Source organism: Falco peregrinus, chromosome 6 (assembly GCF_023634155.1).
Source record: "Falco peregrinus isolate bFalPer1 chromosome 6, bFalPer1.pri, whole genome shotgun sequence".
NCBI classification, from domain to species: domain Eukaryota; kingdom Metazoa; phylum Chordata; class Aves; order Falconiformes; family Falconidae; genus Falco; species Falco peregrinus.
In genome coordinates, this window is record NC_073726.1 from 21,964,452 (window position 1) to 21,986,134 (window position 21,683).

The window sequence follows — 21,683 nt, forward strand, 5'->3', positions numbered from 1 at the left end:
GGTGCCTCTTTCTCCCCAGGGACAGTGAAAGGAGCCTGAGCTGCCAGCTCGGTGGCAGGGAACAAATCCTGCCTAGCCCTGGGCAGTGCTTAAGGTAGGAGCCAAGGCTCAGCACAGCTGGGGTGGGGAGGGGGAGATGCCAGCATGGCAGAGATCCCCTGCTTCTCTTCCCCATCTGAATTTATCCAGTGATGCCTCCCAGATCCAAGAGCCTCTGTCACCATGTTCCTGTGCAGGCACATCTGATGACAACACCTCAACAAGATATGCCGGGTGGGCTGGGAGCATCCCGAGCGAGACCCGCTCCTGCACACATGCACTGTAGAGCTTGTGCTCTGCTGCGCTCCCAGTGCCCTGGCCCCTCCGGAGGCTGCCGGGCCAGCTCCTGCAGCAGGATTGGTGTGGGTTAGTGCTGGAGTGGTTGGGACTTTGCTGTCCTATGTTGAGCTGGAGGAACATGGGGTCACCGGCCCTGAAGAGCAGATCCAGGGGAAGCAGGTCTGGGAGCTTCTCATCTCCATCCTCTCCAAACTGCAGTGCCCATGTCCGGCTGTCCCTGAGGTGCCCACCGGGTCCCTGGTGGAGCTGGGGACAGCAGCAGAGGATGCTCGGCTCATTCCTCCCACTGCAGAGCCCTGGAGCAGGAGCTGGCCCCAGCGGTGAAGGACATCTGCACGTGTCCTTCAGCACAAAGCCAAAGGCTGGATGCGACAGCAGCACTGGCTTATCTGGGCAACTGCGAGCTCTGCACCAGCTGCCACCCATCCCTAAGGCCACCCACCATGTAGTCACACACCCGTGTGCCAGGCTGGCATGGCGGCTCAGACCTGTGCTGGGGAGCCAGAGCCATCCCGAGCACTCCCAAAATTCACTCCCAGAAATCGCTCTCAGCATCAGCACAGCCATCCCCTCCACCGGCTCACCCTGCTCCTTCCCAGTCCCACCAACTTCTCGGCACTGCAGCCCCCAGCCCCTCGGTGGGTGATGCCAGGCATGTGCCGTCCCAGGGGCGCCCAGCCAGCTGGGCTCAGGATGGGGCTGCAGCATGGCTGACTGGAAGAGACACAGGGCTTTCTGCTGCTGCAGGGACAGGGACAAGACTGGTTCCATGGTGGCAGGTGTGGGATGCACACGGTGAGCGTCAGCACTGCCAGTCAGTGGGGACAGCAGGAGGGGATGAAGAGTGCACTTGGGGATCCCAGTGTTAGATGCTGTGGACCAGTGTCTGAGCCTGACCTCTCCCTGCCCCCACGGGTAGCCACCACACGCCCTCAGTGGGGTCTGGGTCAGCCCCAGTGATGGCTGTAAAGCTATGCCTGGGGCAGCCATTGCGCATTTTGGGGAGGGTCCAAGAGGTCAAACCCCCAGCCCCTGCATCACATACAGCTTTTCCCAGCACCTACCGTGAGCAGGAGACATCTCTGCCAACCTGCATGGTGGAGGTGGCATCACCCAAATCAAAGCAAGGGTGCTTTGGCAGACAAGGCAGCAAGAAAGGCACGAAGCAGCACAGAGCTTCCTCCCAGCAGTGTGGCTCCCCTCAGCCTTAATGCCCACAGCCCCTAATAAACCTGCCCTAATGGGGACATCAGGGACCAGGTGGGAATCTGTCCCTCCCGTGCCAGGCTGCCAGCATGCCTTGCCATGCAGGAATCGCTGCTCTCCATTTATTATTCCAGAGTACCAATGGGCGCTGGCACATCTCTGCCCCTCTCACTGAAGAGCTGTTCTGTGTTGTGCAAATCCCGGTGGGTTTTTAAGGTCATTCTCCAGCACATTCAGATACCGCTGTCTCCTTTTGACGCTGACAGCAGCCAGCTCACAGGGCTGGTCTTCAGCACCAGGCTCTTCCTCGCTGCCTGCAGCACCCGGTCTGGGGAGCTGGGGGTTTCCCCAGTCACCCACTCCTGGGATGGAGCAGGGAAGCCCACCCCATGGTGGGCTCCTTCTTGCAGCTCTTAGTTTTTCCTTAAGCTAATCAAATCGTGACTGTATAGTGATTACCACTAATTAGTAGCCTTCATTAGCGGCTCTCATTTTAGATTTGCATACGTTAGACCTAAGTGGTTAACGGCGGGTAATGTGGTTTTTCTTTGCGTGCAGATTGCACTTACATGTGTTGTATTAACTTCTTGACTGCACATCTGCTAAAAAAAACCTCCCCAGGCGCATTTTTTTGCACAGAGCGCATGTGGCGGCGAGCAATCCAGCATCGGGCACTGTGGGGAGTGATGCCACAGGATTTGGGGAGGGTCTTTGTCTGCCAGCCCTGTCCCAGCTGGGGTGCTGGGGGGGTGGGATTGCCTGGGACCCCTTCGCAGCTGGATGGGGTGGGCGCCGGCAGCGAGAGCTGGGACATCAGCACAAAGGTGCTGATCAAGTGTCGGTGCATGGCCAGGGAGCTGCCAGGTGGGCACTCTGCCTCCCTGAGCCTTGCAACACCCCCCAGGCATTGGGAGAGAGATGCTGAAGCACTGCTGTGGCACATGAGTGTCCTTGCCTGTGCTGAAGCTGGAGCATGGCAGCTCTGGCACTTGGGGTTTGCTGAGATCTGCACCCACTCGGTGCCTGGAGCAGCTCCAGGTTACGGACCAGCAGCACCTGCGGCCACTGCCACTGCCACCACATGGGCCAGCTCCACGTGGCTGATGGCTTCAGGTCACACACGTGAGCGAGCAAGCAGCCACCCACTGTACTGAAGTGGATTAAAATGGGGATGCACACAAACACCAGCCCCCTTGCTCTTGCTGCTCTGTGAGCTGCTCATGCTGCCAGCACTGATACCTGCCGGAGCCGTGGGCAGAGCTGCAGGCAAAGCCACACATCTCCTGCGCCTTCAGCTCCCGGTGCTCGTGCCACAGCTTCCCCCTCCCCTAGGGGCACAGAGATTTCCCTCTTCCACCACTGCCATCTTACAGCTTGCTCTGGAAGCAGCTCTGTCTCTGCCAGCAGATGCCAGCTCCTCCCTCCCGCCCTGGCTCCCAGCCTCTGCTCCAGAGATTTACAGCCGCCTCTGCTCGCCCACCTTCCCCGGCCAAGCCCCTTCCCACCCCACGCCACTGCTTTTCCATCACCAACAGGCTGCATTTATCTTAGTAATAGTTTTTAAGCCCTGCTCTGGCCCCGGCTGTGGACCAGCTCCTGCCTCCATCCTGGTCCGACTGGGAGCTGCCTGGTGTTGGCCATGGCACGCTCCCTTCTCTCCTCTGCAACTTGTTTTTCTAAATTAAGGCCAGAGTGAGATAAAAAGCCACCTGGCTGCCTTTTATTTTGGGAACTGCTTTTCTAACTTGGGTAAATAAATTGGGAGCTTGCGACATGAAGCCTCTTGCCCCTGGTGCAGGTGGCACGCAGAGATACCGGCTGAGGCCACCACGCCGAACCCAGCCGCCACACTGGTGGTCTGCGATGGCTGCTGGGGTCTGCGGTTCCCTGGCTGTGGCTGCACTGTGCAGAGGGGTTTAGCTGACAGTGGCCACAGGCCAGTGCTTGGCATCGAGTCTGCCAGGACATGGCTACTTTGCTGTCCCCTTGCAGAGAGAGGGATGCTTGTGGTGCCACTGGCTATGCACCTGGGGATGCATGCACTGCTCCGCACCAGGGGACCCCAACACCCTCCTGCCAGCCCTAGACTCATTAAGTTTTCATTAATGAACATGCTTGAATTTATATGCAGTGACTTGCTGCTGGGAAGGGAGTGTGTGGTGCACAGAGTGGGGGTTTCCCAGGAAAGGGGAGTCCTGGGCTGTTCCGTTATGGACGGCAAGGATGGGGCAGGATCTGGCCTTCCTCCTCCTGCCTGCACCCAGGCAGCCAGCCCTGTGCCGGAGCTGCCAGAGCCAGCACCCTGCAGCCGTGGGTGCAGGCACGGGGTGCACAGTCCATCCCAAGCCAGGAAAAGTTGGCTCCCTGCCTGCATCCTGCATCCCTCCCCAGCCAGCATGGAGCAGGCAAGGCCAACCCAGGCACCAAGCCCGCAGGACATTGGGGGGCCACATCAAGGGTAGTGTCCGAGCCCCTGGCATGCCACACCCCCCACCCTGACCCGCGGTTTCTTCCCACCCAGGACACCCAGAAGGCGAAGCAGTTCCTGCCCTTCCTGCAGCGTGCCGGCCGCTCCGAGGCTGTGGTGGAGTATGTCTTCAGCGGCTCCCGGCTGAAGCTCTTCATGCCAAAGGAAACCTGCCTCATCACTTTCCTGCTCGCAGGTGAGTCCCCGCCACCCCAGCTGGGAGCAGGATCTGGCCCCTGCGAGTGCCTGGCTTGATGGGGGAGTCCTCACCCCACTTGGGTGCATGGTCCTCCCTCACTGCCACAGGGTACGGGTGAAGTTAATGCTGGTGCTGCCAACAGGTCGACCTGGGGGGGGGTGTTATTTGAGCTGGGGAACACTAACTGGAGACGACCAGAGGGTTTGGGTGCTGCTGGGGGCTGTTGATGCTGCTCCTGCCCTCTCCCCACATCCCAGTGGTGTCTGCACCCGCCAGTCCCCTCTGCGGGGCTGCCAGCATGCTGCCCCCCAGCTGTGCCCACCACGGGCTGGGGTCTGGGTGGCTCCTACACGTTCCAATGCTCTGTGGCCTGGCTCGTGGCTGCTCACCCCCTCTGCCCTCCTCAGCCCTTGCGTTGGCTGGCACGACACTTCCCTGCAGCATGGGGCAGCTCCGAGGGGCGGTGATGCAGGCATGGGCGTGGGAAGGATGCTCTCCTCCACCAAAACTGGGGAGCAGGTGGCAAACCCCAGGAGCATCATAGAAACGGGAGGAGGTGGCGGTGCTGTGGGACCAGGACCCTGGGGACACACAGGGATGAGCCTGAGGGGCTGGGGTGATGGAGGTGCCAGCAGCCACCCCAGGTATGTCACCCCAGGGGTTTGCCCATGCACCGGGAGGAGGGCACACATCCCTGCACACACACGGTGGCTGTTTTGGGAGGTTCTACAGAAACTTAAGAATTTCCCCACTAAACCAGTCCCACTTGCGGTGCACACTTCAGCTGAGGCTTTGCTTTGGAGCAGAGAGTGGCCAGAGCATCGTGATCCCCAGGTGTTTCAAGGTGTGCCCCAACCTTCTAGGCTGGCAGTAGGACAGGCAGATGGTGACCTCTGCCAGAATGTCCTCCCAGTGGTGTGCTGGGATGGCGAAGCCCATTGCCAGTGAGAGTGGTGGTTTGCGGAGTCTCCACTGGCACTGCCAGCTCCCTCGATGGGAGAGGATGTGGGGCGGCTCATCTCGCTCCTGTTTCTATGGCAATAACTGTGTATAAAGGATGACCCTGAACGTCGATCGTTCACAACTTGGTTATGAAAAATTCAATAAGCATATAAATAGATCTTATATGGGGATAAAAACACTGAGGTTTCTGTAAACAGCAGCTCTTGCCGCTCCCACTGAAGGAATATGTATCCTGGGGGGAAGCGTGGGGGCCGGGATGCCGTTGTCTGCCCCTTTGTTCCTGGAGCCAGGGAATGGCGCATGAGCTCGCAAAGCCAGCGTGCAGTACAGGAGCAACTCCCTGCCCGTGCCACCTGCACCTGCTTGCCTCGGACCTGCCCTTTGCCATCCCCCAAAGCCACCGGCACCGAGACTGGGGAGTGCCAAGGGTTGTGGGGAGCAGGAAGGACTGTGCCTGGTCTGGTGATGCTCCCAGAGCACGGCTCAAAGTGCTGACCAGGAATGATGCCACGATCCCCCCACCCTTCACCCGCTCGCTCCCAGCCCCTTGCACCCCAGAGCCTGTTCCCGTGGCACCCAAAGGTGCAGACCCCGCTCTGTCTGCCTGAGCTCTGGGTGCCAGCAGACCACTCACTCTGGCTGCCTGTTTTGCGGGGTCTGTAGGACACAACCAACGTGACCAGGGGACCCCAGTCCCATCAGTGACCATCACCGTCACCCTCCAGTGACCAAACCTCCCCAGAGTGATGCTTTCACCTGGGGATGGCCCATCCCTGGTGACGGCTGGAGCACAAGCATCCCCATCCCTGCTCCAGGCTGGCTCCTGCCGTGTGGGAAGTGTGTCCTAAACCTGTCCTTCTCCGCGTGCTTGTGCGTATAAATAGTCACACAGTCTTATTTATAATTAACCATTCTTAAAGTCAGCTGCAAAAGACGGGGAAATGAGACTCCCCCTTGCCTGCGACTGAGACATTAAAATTTTAAGACATGATAAAACTCCCACGTGCTTGGGAGGAGGAATTTATATATATTTAAATATTTCTGGTTTAAAAGGCTGCCGCTGGGTTTGGCCGTGTTTCGTATGTGGGAATCCTGCGGGTTCCTCCGAGCACTCCCTGCGCGAGGAGCTGGTGGCAGAGCATCATCCCAGTGGATCCGGCATTGTCCCTGGGTCCTGCTGGCACGCTCCCTGATTTCAGACCCGGCATTTGGCTGTGGCTGGGGTGGGTTTTGCTCCACTCTCCATGGATAAGTGGCCATTTCATGGGAGCGGGGAAGGAGCTGTCACAGTTCCCAGTGCTGGCAGTGGCAGCCCAGTGTGCCCCATCCTCTTCCTCACCGGCATGCCCGTGGCTGATGCTCAGGGATGCACACGGGCTTGGGATGTGTACCCTGGGATCGGCACTGGTTAATCCCCTTCCCATGGTGGGGTGAACAGGCTCCCACTGTCCAACCCTGGGGACCGGTGGTTAAATACACCTGTCCCTGCTGGTGCCAGTGGTTCCCGGCTGCTCCCAGTGAGTCGGGGAGGCTCCGGCTCAGCCTTTCTGCTTAGTCGGGTAATTTTTAAATTAAAGGGGAGGGGGCAGGGAGGGCACTGGGGTGGCCTGGAAATGGATGGCTCCGGGGGGAGCATGCTTGCTGCAAGTTATATTTAATCCCTGTTGCTGTGGAGACCGACTGGCTGTCACCCACTCCCAGGGGCTGATTTTGCTCCAGAAAGTTCCCAAAGTGGTGAATAACCCCCCAGGCCAGGCTGCTTGTGGTGGCCCCGGGAGTCTCCGGAGCTGTTGGGGGTCTCCAGAGCGACTGGGGACCTGCCGCAGCCAGGGTGCCCATGGGGTGCAGTGGGCACCTATAGTCTGAGTCACCCCAGCCACCTCCTTTGCCACCTCCATGCTCCCCTTTGCCAAACAGCTCCATTAGCAGGTAGGAAATAACAAGTGGAAAAATCATGCCTATTGCAAAGCTCGGGCAGTGATCTGGGGTGATTTTGGGGTCTCCGGTGCCATGGGACTGGTGTGCCCATGGGCAGCCATGACCCTCTGGGAAATGCAGCTGCACCCCTTTGCAGCAGCCTCTGCATCTCCTTGGGTGTCCTGCATTGCACAGGAGCATCCTGCATCGCACAGGAGCATCCTGCATTGCGTGGGAGCATCCTGCATTGCAAAGGAACTTCTCATGTCACACAGAATCACCCTGCATTGCACAGGAGCATCCTGCATTGCACAGGGTCATGCCATGTTGCACAGGAGGATTCTGCATCACACAGGAGCATCCTGGCATTGCACAGGATTGTACCATGTTGCACAGGATCATCTTGCATTGCACCAAGTCATCCTGCATTGCACAGTCAACCTGTGTTGCACAGGAGCATCCTGAGTTGCACAGGATCATCCTGAGTTGCACAGGACTGTCCTTTGTTCATAGGATCATCCTGCATTGCACAGGACCATCCTGATTTGCACATCCCAGAGCTGCAGCATGCTGAGCTGGGCTAATGGTGCTGCTGGAGACAATTCCCGAGTGCTGGAGCAAACTGTCCTGCTCCCTTCCTGCTCCCCTTAGTGCTGGGGGGAGTATGCAGCTCCTGCTCTCCCCCAGCTCTTCTCCAGGGAGACCTTCCCCAGCTGGGGCTCTCTAATCAAGCTGTATACATTAATTACAGGCTAAAAAGGCAGGTAACATGCCAATTAGTGTGTGGAAGATGACGCGCCCCTTCTGTCTTCCCCCGCTGTAGACCCCGCACATCTGCCAGTGTGGATATTCCTGGGATTTGGCTGGATTCCTCCCTTCATCCTGACAGCATTGCTGAGAGCTGGCATAGCTGATGCCGGCAAGCTTGGTGCATCAGCCCTGTCCCCTCCTTGGCCTGGCACACAGGGTGATTTGCCCCCCTGTCACTCCAGCCAGCAGCAAACTCTGAACCAAGAGCCCAGCATCCTGCGGGTGCAGCCCCGGTGGGGTCAGGGTGGCCCATTCCCCTGGGGCGCATGGTCACTAGGGATGGAGGTTTCTGGGTGGCCCTGAGCCCAGGAGGGCTGTGCAGGCAGGGCAGGGCTGGCATTGCACCCTGCCAGAGTGGAAACCTGCAGCAGCAGCACAGTGGGAGCCGGCAAGGGGAGGGATGGGGTGGGACTGTTATCGCCCTACCTGCTCTGTTTTCCCTTTCATCTATTAATTGGAGTGTTGATCATGCTGGTAATCTGAATAACTTCCCAGCCCCTGCTGCCACCTTTCCTGGCTGCCCTGGCACACTGTGCTGGGGTGATGCAGGCGGAGGGACACACACGCCATGGCAGGTACCTGACTGGGTGCAGCCCTTTGGCAGCAGGGCCAGCACTGGGTGTTTTCGGCATCCCACCCACATCCCCAGCCACACTCGTAGCTCTCTGGAAAGCTGCAGGAGAGCTCCTGGTGTACACTGGTGTGCCGTGCCCGCCACCATGCCCGCGGGGACTGCTGGGGAGTGGGATGGGGGGCTGGCACCTCTCCCAGATCGCAGCACTGGAAAATTAAACTTTTACCCTAAGGCAAACTTGGTTATTGAAGCAGCTCTACCTCTAATGAGCGCCGCACAGCCCTGATCAATTATTCAGTGAAACAGCTAATGAAAGGTCAGGTGGCTGCGGGGGCTCCGGGACTCCCCAGACTGTGGTGAGCTGCTGGCTGCACCAGGAGGGTGAAACGCCGCGAGAGGAGAGGGGAGAAGAGGGGGGGTCCTGCTGGGAGGGACCCTGCCTGCACCAAGCTGAGCTTACGGGCAAAGCAGCTGAGTTGTCCCTGTCCCCTACTTGCAGGCATCAGCACCCCAGGGAGCCTGCATCTGTCTGAGCCCCACACCATGGTCCTGCTCTGTGGTCCTGCTCCATGGAAGCCCCTGCTCCATGGCTCTGCTCCATGGAGGTCCCTGCTCCATGGTCTACTCCGTGGCACCCCAGGGCCATCATCCCCCATAGGTATCCCCCAAGCCTCCAGAGCCCTCCTCCCAGCCTCTGCTCGCTCCCAGCAGCTGGGTTTTGGGGTGGCCTCTTGACTCCCCAAGCTCCCCATCTGGCATCAGGTCCAATACTACACCCGTGCCTTGGGGGGATGAAGGTTCCCACTCCACCCTCAGTCCCCACTACTGGCTCAGCACCCACCCCAGGGCACCCTCTGCAAGCACTGTGCAGGCCCCTGACAGAGCAGGGGGTCCCAGTGGGTGGGCTCCCAGTTTGGGAGGGTCCCAGCATGGGGGGGGGCATCCCAGTGTGGATGAGGCACCTTCCTCCCCCCGTTTATCCTCCCCGCGCACATCCTCCCATGCTACCTTGGCTCACTTGGACTTACGGGACGGACAGGGACCTGCTGGAGGGGTCCCACACTGTGCCCTGCGGGGAGGTTGCTCCTTGGCTAATTGATTAATTGCCAAAATAATTGCATCATATAAAATAACATGGGCGGATGCTGGGAGGCAGCAGTGGGGCCACAGCACGGCAAGCTGCAGGACAGCGGTGGCTGGTGGCAGCAAGCCTGGCGTGGGCTTCAGGGCTGGGAGGGGTTTTACCCTCTACTCACACACGCTCTTTTACTTTTGCTACTTTTTCGGGGTTTTCCGGCCGGTGCCTTTCCTGGGAGCTGCTCTCGGTGCTCCTGAGCAGAGCAGCACTGCAGCGGCTGGCGCGGTGCTAGTCCAGTACTCCCTGGCCCCTCTTCTGCTCACTCCACGTGGTGCCATTGCTCATCACTTAGAGCCAGAAATATGATAAATATCTGCATTTTATCAATGCCTTCCTTTTTTTGATACATCAAATGCAAATGAGCATCATAAAGAGAACACAGGTCCCTTGTAAATGTGACTTCAGGGATGCTCTCCAGGGAGCCTCAGCCCGTCTTTCCAGCTAAAATATATACGTTTGAGTGCTATAAATATGTGCAAATAGAGAGGTGCTAATTTAATCCCAGGTTCCGTTCTCCCGGCGAGACTCTGCAGCCTGACGCCTTCTTGGTGCGGGGGCCGGCTGCAGCGTTACGGGATCTGCCCCCGGGGGAGAGTGTGCCCCAAGGGGCGAGGGGGCCATGCTGCACCCCCGGAGCTGCTGGGTTGCGGGTGCCCCTAAATCTCACAGAGGAGATGGCAGAGCTGCCTATTTATGAGGTGGGGCTGGAGATACGGCATTTATCCGTGGGCGCCTGCTGATGTGTATCAGCATATATGGGCTGCGAGCATCTCCCCAGGGAGCTGCTGTAACTCACCACCGTCTCAGCAGCCGGGGGCAAGGAGGTGAGCCTGGCTGCCATGGGAAGTGGCTGCCCGTGTCCAGCAGCCCACAGGGAAGGGATGCCATGAGGAGCCATGCGCCCTCAGGGTACCAAGTTGGGACATATGTCTGCTTTGGGGGGAAAAGGAGGTGAAAATGAGGTTTCTGCCTGAGTTGCAGGGCGTAGCTGCAGCCCCCAAGGTTGTACCCACTGCAGTCTGTGTCCTGACCCTGCAGTCCACCCTCTGTTGGATGAGAGACCTCCCAAAACCCTTTCCATCCTATCATGCCTTGGTTTTTTGAGAACTGGTGTATTTTTAAGGTGATTTTTTTTGTTTGTTTTACCTCATTTTTTCACTCTGGCTTCTGGCAGGGGGATCGCAGCCTCCCCAACTTGCCTGGGCTGCTGCTGGAGCTGCGGTCAGTCCCCTTGAGAGCATCAGGGGGTGCTGGGGGGTGCCGCTCCCTGCCTGCTGCTCATGTCAGAGAGGGTGCTGTACAGGCAGTGATGCCTCTTGGCCCCCAGCCTAAGTGCTGTCCGTTGCAGCTGAGTTCAGTGGGGACAGCATCACAACAGCTTGGCTTGTTCCGCTGCAGGAAGCACCAGGGTGGCACGATAAGGGAGCCCCTTCCCCCCTTCCCACCATGATGGCACATCCCAGGGGTGTCAGGGGCTGCTCAGGTGTCTAGGCACTGCTGCTTGACCGTGGGGCAGAGCATCCCCCACAAGTGGAGGGTGCAGGTGTGGAGTGCGGGGACCCCAAATTATGCTGATGCAGTGTCAGGGTGTGTTGTCCCTAAATACTGCAGGTGGGGTGTCGGGATGTGATGGGCCCAAATGCTGAGATATGGATATGGTGACCTCCCTCGCACCTGGGACATGGTGACCCCAAAAGCTGTAACCCTGCGGTGCTGGGGTGCAGCAGAGCAGCAGCTCCTTGCGGGCTGAAGCCAAGCTGGCATGTCCATCAGTCCCTGCATTGCAAGCCCTGGATGCCTTGAGCATCACCGCTGGCTGCTGCACCCCTCCACTGAGGGCCTGGGCAGGGGGTCCCCAGGCAGACCCTGCTCCGGGCTGCGTTAGCAGGAGCTGGCACGGTTCGGCAGTGCCCGGCCACTTCCCGCCTCCCCGGTACCGTCTGTTTCGCTGTTCCCGACAGCCTCTATTTTGGTAGGGACTAGTGTTAAAAATACGCCGTGCTCCCACACGGGCTCTGCGGCAGCAGCCAAGTTGCCATCACGACTCGGAGGCCAGCCGTGTGCCTGCCAGCGCCGGGGAAGCTGCCTGCTGGCTGCCAGGGAAGGAGGGGATGGCAGCAGCATCCCTGGGGCACAGCCCCCCGGCATCACCACCAGCCCCAGCTCAGCTCCCCTGGGGATGGGCAGCAGCATCCTGCCCCATGCTGCCAGTTGTGGCAGCAGGATCCAGCCCAAAGCCTTTGGACCGCCTGCCCAGGGTCTGGTGCTGCAGCAGCAACTCGCATCCCACCTGCTGCCAGCCGCGGTGCAGCCACCGGCATCTGGCAGAGGTCCTGGGCAGTTGGGGCGCACACCAGCGTGCTGCCTGCAGGTATCAGGTCGCTTTGTCCTGGTGACTGATGCTATCACAGGGCTCCTCTCCTCCCTTCTGCTCACCTCCTCTATTTCTCCCCAAGTCCATAAATCCTCACGGATATCAGTCTGCGGTATTCCACACAGGCATAGGCACTCCCAGACGGGCTAACCTCGCGCAGCACCATCCTTGCTCCCCAGCTCACTGTGGCAGTCACGGTTACGGCACAGCAATGCAGGGAATAAAGCTGTTTATAGACCCCAGAAATTAGGGCTGGAAACGTCCCACTCCAGGAAAGATGGGAAATCAGTGGTAAAACTGAGAGAGATTCCCTGGAGAAACTGGAGAGAGGTTTTTTATGAGCTCTGGGAGGGCAGGGAGAGGCAGGTGATGCTGGACATGGGTGCTGTGCCATGCTGCGCGTGGCAATTGCCCCTGGCTCCCTGGATTGTACCTGGTGAGGCCGTGAGACTGGCAGCATTCAATTAGTGGCTTTGTGGCTGTGCCAGGGGGTCCTGCCTGCCACCCTCCACCCTCCCTGACAGTTTATCCGTGGACAATCATATCATAATACACATCCCACCCACACTCCGCTCCCCGGCAGCACAGGATTGGCCCCTCCGCCAGCCCCGGCATGGTGTGGGAGCACCAGCCCCCCTTTATTACCCATTACAACCCCCCTCCCCACTCCCCCTGCAGCGCCTGGGCACCAGCACCGCAGGGCAGAGTGGTAGAAATACACCCTGTACATGTCATGGTGCTGGGCTGGCCTGCGGTGGCGGGAGGTTGAACCAAACCCCAGGCTGCCAGCAACCCACTTGGGACGGGGGTGGGGGTGGGGGTGGCGAACGACGACTCCCCCAGCTGTGGGATACCCCAGGATGCTGCAGGATACCCTGGGATACTACAGGATGCCGTGGGATGCTGTGGATGCACCGGGATGCTGTGAGATACCCCAGGACACTGTGGGGTGCCCAGGTAGCTGCAGGATGCCCCAAGGATGCTGCAGGATACCCTGGAATATTGTGGGATGCTGTGGGATGCACCAGGATGCTGTGAGATACTCCAGGACGGGACGCCTCAGGATGATGCATAATGCCCCAGGACACTGTGGGATGCCTCAGGATGCTGCAGGATACCCCAAGGATGCTGCAGGATACCATGGGATACTCTGGGATACTACAGGATGCCATGGGATGCTGTGGGATGCCCCAGGATGACGCAGAATGCCCCAGGACACTGTGGGATGTCCCAGGTTGGTGCAGGATGCCCCAAGGATGCTGCAGGATACCCTGGAATACTGTGGGATGCACTGGGATGCACTAGGATGCTGTGGCACACCCCAGGATGACGCAGTATACCCCAGGAAACTGTGAGATGCCCCAGGATGATGCAGAATACCCTGGGATGCTGCAGGATGCCCCAAGGATGCTGCAGGATACCCTGGAATACTGTGGGATGCTGTGGGATGCACCAGGACACTGTGAGATACCCCAGGACACTGTGGGATGCTCCAGAATGATGCAGAGTGCCCCAGGACATTGTGGGATGCCCCAAGATGCTGTAGAATACCCTGGATGTTGCAGGATGCTCTGCCCCCAGCCCTCAACTTCCAGCTCTGCAGGAGTGAGGCCAGGGTTGGAGCACTGTCTGCAGCCCCCGCAGCTGCTTCCTCCATCCCCGCCGTGCTGGCTGCACCGGGTCTCACTGCTCGGCAAAAGCATTTAGCAAAAGTGATTTGTAGCGGAGTTCTTTTGAGACCCCAGGGGAGAGCGGTGGCAGCCACACGCTGCAGCATTTTAAAGTGCATCCCTCATCTGTGCGGATTAATACATTAGTTTCCCAGGAAGAGCAACAGAGCCACAGCTTTGGGTTTATTTTTTTTTAAAGTGCTGGGTGAGTTCACTGCTGGGCTTGCTTAGCTCCCGGTGGGTGCCAGGTGGCCACCTCCCCTTGCCACACGCAGCCGGGGTGTTCCTGGGGCTGAGCACGCTCATCCCATCCTTTTTAGGTTTTCATTTTCCAAAAGCAGGCATTGCCCATGTGGGTTTAGGAGGCATCAGAGGCAGAGAGAGGATCCAAAGTGGCATCCTGAGCTGCTGCACAGTCTGGGGTCGAAGAATTTGTGTGCCAGGATCCCCCAGTGCCATGGAGCCGTCAGCCCTTCACTGCACTGTAGAAACACTGCGCTTTGCTTTTTAATTTTGTTTAAGGACTCCGACACTTCCTCAGCTATTTCTTCATTATTTTCTTTAGGAAAAAAATGCCATTGTGGTGCATGAGCCCATGTGGCAGCTCCCTTCCCCCAGCCCCTGCTTGCTTGGTGAAGGAGGAGGAGGAGGAGGAAGGGAAGACACACTCTTCGGCAGCTCTGGCTCCTCATTTCCCCCTCCCAGCGTGGTGCTGAAGGATGCTCCTTGCTGGAGATGCTAGCAGCATGTTTGCACGGGATCTGCACCATGGCCAGGATGCGTGCCATGGCCTCGCCGCAGCACTGGCTGTGCCACGCTGGAGCTGTGCCCGCCTGCTGCTGCCCAGTGCCAGCGTGCAGGGAGGAGGAGGAGGAGGAGATGTGTCTCTGCTCCTTCCTCTTGCTCACAACCGGGGTCCGTCTGTTGGCTCCGTGCGTGGTGTAGCCAGTGCCGGGCCAGTTTGGGGTCTGAGAGCTGGGGGGCTGCCACTGAAAGCCCATACTCCCTGGGCTGGAGGGGGGTTCCCTCTCCCCAGGGATGTGCTTGGGGTCCCCCCAGCTGCACCACGGGAGGGGCTGGATGCTCCTGTGATGGTCCCAGATGGGAGGAGCCTCCCAGCCCTCCAGCCGCTGGCCGGTTGGTTACCAAGCTGCTGGTTTCCAGCTCGTTAACAAAGATCACTGGATCCCCATTCTCCTTGCCCCACATTTTGCCGCATTTCCAGAAATTTCCCTTTCCTGCTCCATTTTTTCAGGGCAGAGGACATCAATGCCACCGAGGTCGGGGCAGGGGGTGTGGGCAGGGTGGGGGCTGGCAGCTGCCTGCCCTGTCACCTCAGCGAGGCTCCTGCCACATTCCCTTGAACTGTTTCGCTTCCCTCGGAGACTGTGCCGGGGAGGTGGGGTGGGAAAGGGGGTTTTGCCTGACCAGCACTGGGCTCTGCAGTGGCAGTGATGGGGACAGAGATGGGACAGGTTTCGGTATGGGGATTGGGATAAGGCAGGGATGAAGATGGATGGGGACAGGGATGAGGATGAGGATACAGCAGGGACAGGGATGGGGATGGGGTTGTGACGGAGATGTGGACAAGAACGGGAATGGGGATGCAATGGGGTTGGAGACAAGGACAGGGATGTGGACGAGGACACATCCTCCTGGATCACACCCCCAGCCAGGCTGCAGTGGAACCACCTCAATGGGGTCCAGCAGGAGGCTGGTGCAGAGCCGGGGTGCAGGTGGCAGCAGGGCAGCTTCCCAATGCTCCGGGCTCCTCCTCTGGGTGCTCTGCAGTGCTGAGGTGGGGGGTACCCCCACGGCTCTGCTGCTGCAGGGCTTGTGAGCAACCAGGGACCCCACTGGTCCCTGAAGCACAGTCGGGGACCCCAGCAGACCCCCCCAGTCCCAGCTGAGGTGGCTGTGCCTCTCCCAGGAGCAATGCAGTGAGGAGAGCCTCGGGGGGAGTCGGGAGTCCCACAGCCTCCCCTATAGCCCCCCACCCCCAGGGGTTTAATTTTGAGTGATGCAAATCACCTGTTTTAATCGTGAGCTAAAGTGTCAAGCAGAGGGAACACTGAATTCACTGGGAGCTTCCCAGCCCCCATGCCTATGCTATGTGGTGAGTCTACCCCAGTTCCCCATCTTGAAGGGGTTGGGGGGGCGCAGGGTTCCCTCCACCTGCATCAGGCACTGCTGGAGAACAGCCTAGCACTTCAGGAAAGTGTAAAACCAGCACTTTATTAATTACTTAAGCAAGAACCGATACCCCTTCCCGGGTTGGGTGCCGCAGCCTCACGTGATGCCAGCAGTGCGGGTGTCACCATGGGCTTTCCTGGAGTGACCCTGGGTGTTCCCAGCCAGAGCAGGGCAGCATTTTGGGTTCCAAGCCAGCAGGCACCAAGCTGTGCCCCAGTTCTGGCAACCCAGTGAGTGCCACTGCTCCAACCACCCTGGTGTCCAAAGCAGCCACCTGGTCACTGATGCAGCTGCAGGTCCGCGCTGCGCCAGACCTCAGAAACCCCACAGCCACCGGTGAGGGGTGCACTGGAGTCACCCCCAAAGTGCTTGGCAGCCACCGTCCCCCAAGCCTCACTGGCAAGGTCAGGGCTGCTGTCACCGGTGATACAGGGACCTGGTAACTCAGGAACCTCACAGCTGCAGGGTGGGCTGCTCCAGGGGAGGGTCACATCCCCTGTGCCCCCCAGGATGACTGGAATCGCTGCAGCTGGTGCTCACAACAAACCCAGTGCCCTGGGGACACAACACCTTGTCACTGCAGGGCCAGCCAGGCCAGCATGGTTTACTGCGGTGCTCTGGGAATGTGACAGGTCGTGGCAGGGGTGTGTGTCTAGTTAATCCGATGGCCATCTATCCCTTTCCTCATCCTCATCTGCATGCAGCCGGTGGGGAGCAGGGCTGTGGAGTCCCCGGTCAGTGGCAGGGCCAGAATGTCCCCAGTGCCTTTGCCATCAGCTGTGCTGTGAGCCAGGCTGAGCCTCGCAGTGCCTGTTCCCCCCCACCTCCCTCACCAAAACGTGAGAATTGCTGCTCCATCACAAACCAAGTGCTCAGACAGCTGCTAAGTGTAATTCCCGGCACTTCATTAATAACGAATTATGTAAAATAAAATTAATAATGCAGGACTTCCCAGTTTAATAATCTGTGCCACCGTCGGTGCTGGCAGCGCTTTGCCAAAGGGGAGCCCAGGGTGATTACCCCAGTTTACAGGTGGGAATACTGAGTCAGAGAGAGAGGGGGTCTGGATGTGAGGGTCCACATGTAGTCTGGGGCGACCACCGCCGTGCTTGTCCTCCTTCCCTGCTGTTTTTTTAGGTATTTTAATCTTTAGTAATGGTTTGCAGGGCTGGGGCTTGACCTGCCTCTGTGGCTGTAGTAATACAGCAGAATTAATACCTGCTTATCAGGGGCTGTCAGCCAGTTATTGGCACAGACATCTGGTATGGTTAATAAGAGCAGCCAGAGCCATGCACAGCTCTTACAGCAGCTGGGGGTCCTGCCAGCTCGCCCCCACAGCAGCTTCCCACAGTGTGATGGGTTGCTGCTCCACAGGGGACATTGCATGGGGGGAACCTTGCGTGGGACCGACCTTGCACAGGACCTTGCGTGATGGGGACCTTGCACAGGACTTGGCACAGGACAGCTTTGCATGGGACCTTGCACAAGGGGGAACCTTGCACAGGACCTCACACAGCAGGACTTTGCACGGGACCTTGCACGAGAGGACCTTGCACAGCTGGTGCCTCCAGTACTGCAGGGTCTGCACCATGGGCAGGCTGATGGTTTCTGCATGGTCAGGGGAGCCTGGGGCTCCCCATGGCACAGCATGGGTGGAGTGTCGCACCCCAGCTGCACCCTGAGATCCCCAAAACCCCCTGGTGCGGCCAGCTGCAGCAGGGAGAGAGCCAGGCAAGGCAGCTCCTCTGGCAGAGTGGGTGGTCTGGGGACAGGGACAGGGGCTCCTCCTTGCCCCCAGCCTGGGACAGAGGAGGGAGCTTGTCCCTGTGTCGCCATCCCTGCTGGCTCTTCCCCTGCTTATCCCCATGTCCCCATCCCAGCAGGCCGCAGGGCTGTCCCAGGCTCTCCCTGCCCTGGTGCCAGGGAAATGCTGGCACAGGGACCCTCCCATGTCCCAGGGGTTGGTCACATCTCACCTGGACTCCAGTGGCCCCTTTCCTCCCCAAAACTTTTATTTCAGGTGACATCCCCAGCAATGGCATGTGGGTGACTGCTGGCTTCCTCCACGCACCTCACTCTCCTCTTCCTCCTCTTCCTCCTGCAGGCATCGAGTGTCCCCGGGGAGCCAGGAACCTTCCTGGGCTGGTTCAGGAGGGTGAGCCCTTCAGCGAGGAGGCCACGCATTTCACCAAGGAGCTGGTGCTGCAGCGAGAGGTAGGGGATGCTCGGCTGTGTGTGGGCCGGGGGCTGCAGCGCACCAGCTCAGTACTGGTCTGGGAGGGGCTGGCAATGCCCATGGGGCACGGATCTTGCCAAAAGGCTGCAAGGAAAGGCAAGGGGTGAGGGGAGCTGCCCTGCACCGTGCTGCTGAACCGCAGCCACCTCGTCCCTGTTCTCTGCAAGTGGTTTGGTGCTCTGTGAAAAGCCACGTGGACCCGGCTCATGGCGCCAGCAAAGCTTCTCGCGGTGCTGGGGCCAGATTTGGCCCCGCTTTGCTCTCCGACGCGCTCGTGTTGGTGCCTTGTGGTTTCGCCATGGTGCCACGGCCAGGCTCTGGTGATGCCCTGGCATTCGAGGCTCTGAGCCAGGGCCTCACAACTGGCTGTGCCCAGGGGCTGCCAGGGCAGGGTAGTGCCCGTGGGACCCCCGTCCCTGCAGCTCCGGCATCGCTCGGGGGCTTCACCCTTCCCACGGTGGGTGGGAGCTGTGTGCTGCCCACCGTCACACACTGGGTGACACCAAGCGCATCCCCGGGTGTTTGTGGTCGGTCCATAAATTGCCAAGGCTTTGTGTTTGCTCTGCTCCTAAATCTCCCCTCGCTGAAGGCAGCAACAGGGAAGGCTGTCGGTGGCTTCTTCTGGCAGCAGCACTGGGCGTTGAACCGGTGGGGACAGCTCTCTCCTTTTGTTTTGTTTTATTTTGTTTTGCTTTGGTTTGTTTTAATTTTTTATTATTATTTTATTATTTTTGGTGGAAATCAATACTGAGTCATGGTCTCTGCTCTGAACACGATGGTGGCTGTGGCTCCGGGTGCACTGCATTTGCTGCCATGGCCCTGCCTTTGCACTCCTCCACACCACCAGTCTCACACCAAGGAGGACTGGGGAGAACTGGGGAGGACTGGGGACCTGGTTCTGGACTCAAAACCCACACCTCCATGGTAGGAGTCAGGCCAGGCTGCACTGCACAACTGGACATCTGCTCTCCCTGCTCCCGCAGCCACATCTGTCTGGAGTGGTTCTGCTGGCTTGGGCACAGAGCGACACGGCACAGAGGGGCTCCAGCTTGGCAGAGTGGGCAGCATCAGCATCCTGCTGGGTGCTCAGGAAGGGTGCTGCACGTGTCCCAGCAAGGCTGCAAAAGCGGTGACCCCAAAAAGCACCTGGCGAATGACGCCTGCAAAAACCAGGCAGGCAGAGAGATGATGTTTGCAGAAAAGGAAAGTGCAGAGGAAGCACGAAGCAGCATGTGGCCGCACAGGGGGAGCTCATCACCTGGGGAGGAAGGTTTGCTGCTGCTGTGGGGTCTGTCTGGTGGGTTGGGGTGCAAACAGGGTGGGCCACCCCTACAGCAGCCACCTTGGCCAGGGCTTGGCCATTTCCGGCACTGCCCAGAGTGGGAATTGCTCCAGTGGGAAGGGGCAGCTCAGGATGTCAGGTTCCACAGCTGCACCCTGCACAGGGATCCCGGCTATTTGGCTGAGGAATACTGATGGATCCATCGTGCATCACTGCCTTTTGTGCCTCTTCCCAGCCGTTCAGTTTAAATTGGCTGAGGAACTTGTTGTGGCAAGGGCTGCCAGCCCGGTCCCCCCTCCACGGGTTCCTCAGGGGAGCAGGCAGCAGGCGAACAGTGGCCCCCCATCGCGCAGCGCCTGGCTCAGCCAGAGAGTTCTGCACAGCACCTGCCTGTGCTGGTGCAGCCCCACAGTGGGGCAGTTTGGCCCTGGTCCCTGCCACTGGAGCAGGAGGAAGCTGAGAACGGGGTTCTGCCGAAGCATCACCTCAGCCAGCAGCACCTTCTCCGCCTTCACAGCCATGCCAGCAGCACCAGTGAGTGCTGCACTGTCGTCCCCCCTGCACGCTGCCTCTCTGCTTTGGCATGTCTTTCCCTGCACCCGCCGTGCGAATGGGGTGAACTGGGGTAGAGCTGTACCGGCACCCCTCCAGGCAGATGGGATGTGCCAAGGCAGAAAGTTAGAGCAGATCCGAGTCCTCTGCAGTGGTTTGCATTGCTCTCTGCAGAGCTGTGCTGCATGATGGATGCATGGCGGCTGCAAGGTGGATGCAAAGTGAGTGCAGGGTGGATGCGTGGCAGATGCATGGCAGATGCGCAGTGGATGCATGGTGGCACAGTGGCTGTGTGGGGTTGCACAGCAGCTGCATGGTGGTGCACAGCGGATGCAGGGTGGTTGTTTGAGTTTGCACAGCAGAAGTACAGCAGATGCACAGAGCTGCATGGTGGGTGCACAGCAGATGCAGGGTGGATGCACAGTGGACATGTGGCGGTTGCGCAGCTGAAGTGGGGCAGGTACATGGAGATGCAGGATGGATGCACAGTGGATGCAAGGCAGATGCACAGTGTCTGTGTGGGGTTGCACAGCAGCAGCACAGTGGATGTATGGTAGATGTGAGGTAGATACACAGCAGCTGCCCGGCAGATGCCCGGTGTATGTGGCAGATGCAGAGAGGATGCGCAGCAAACACACAGCGGGTGCATGGCAGATGTGTGGTGGATACAAGGCAGATACATGATGGATGTGCAGTGGCTGCACAGCCGATGTGTGGCAAATGCCGGAGCTGCTGTGGGCAGCAGGGACGATGCAGCACCTTCATGGCACCGGCGCGAGGTCCGTCCGCAGGCAGGCTTCTGGCAGTGCCAGCAGGAGCGGCTGACGACCTTGCATGGCCTCAGCTAATACTAATTACATAAATTGCCCTGCAGGGGAGCAGCTTTATCTTCCTAGCTGAAAAACTGTAAATTACTTTCTTTTGATCTTCTGAAGGAGAAAGTATCCAGGTGCCCGGCAAGCTGTGGCCGGACACCCCGGGCAGTATTCCCAGCAGGAGAGATGGGCAGCTCCCAGGTGCTCTGGAGGGCAGCAGGTTTGGGTGCTGCTTTGTGCTTTTCCTGCCAATTCTCCTGGGGAATGCAAATGCCATGGCCGCATCCTGCAGGCAAGGCCAGATCCAGGCTGCCGAGCACCCAGGGTGTGCGCAGGGATTTGCCATGAACCTGCCTCCTGTCTCTGCCTCCCCCTGGTTTGAATGCTTTCTCATTAAGGTCTCTTGATATTAAAATTCACTAACTCGTGCAACTTCTCTGATTGAAACTTCTGTGTCAACCAAAGCGCGAGATCCATTTTGTGTAATTACGCCGTGATTCATAATTTCAATATAGGATAAAAAATGCCCTCTGCAGCCTTTAGCCATCTCCCCAAGTGACTGTCAAGATAAAACTCTGCAATTTATGCACAGATCGCTTTGCTCTTCCCCACTCTACCCCTTTCCTTTGCCAGCTATATTTGCACCTTCGCATCAGTGCCGTCGGTAATTCCTTGCTCTGTTTAACTCAGCCATCATTACCAGGTGAGGCCTCGCCTCCGTCCCGCTGTGGCTGGGGGATGCGGGAGCTCGGGGAGGGGGATGCAGAAGCTTGGCCCCCATGGCCTCGCAGACCCCCGCCTAGTTGAGGCACGGCCACTCGCGGTAGGTGGCAGGATCCGGCACGGAGCGTTGAGCGGGTGCCGCTGCTCCAGTGCCAGCTGCTGCTCCGCACAGGGGGTCCTCCACCAGCACACGCAGCTGCCATCCGTGTGGGGGGGGTGCCCTTC

General features: G+C 59.0%; 1 protein-coding gene across 1 annotated transcript in view; it reads left to right on the plus strand.

Moving 5' to 3' along the window:
* SND1 (staphylococcal nuclease and tudor domain containing 1) overlaps positions 1-21,683 on the plus strand; it is a 128,908-nt gene that overhangs the window by 81,278 nt on the left and 25,947 nt on the right. The window contains exons 15-16 of the mRNA XM_055807921.1: positions 4,067-4,208; positions 17,955-18,064. Coding sequence (XP_055663896.1) covers positions 4,067-4,208; positions 17,955-18,064 — 252 coding nt within the window. The remainder of the gene's footprint in view (positions 1-4,066; positions 4,209-17,954; positions 18,065-21,683) is intronic.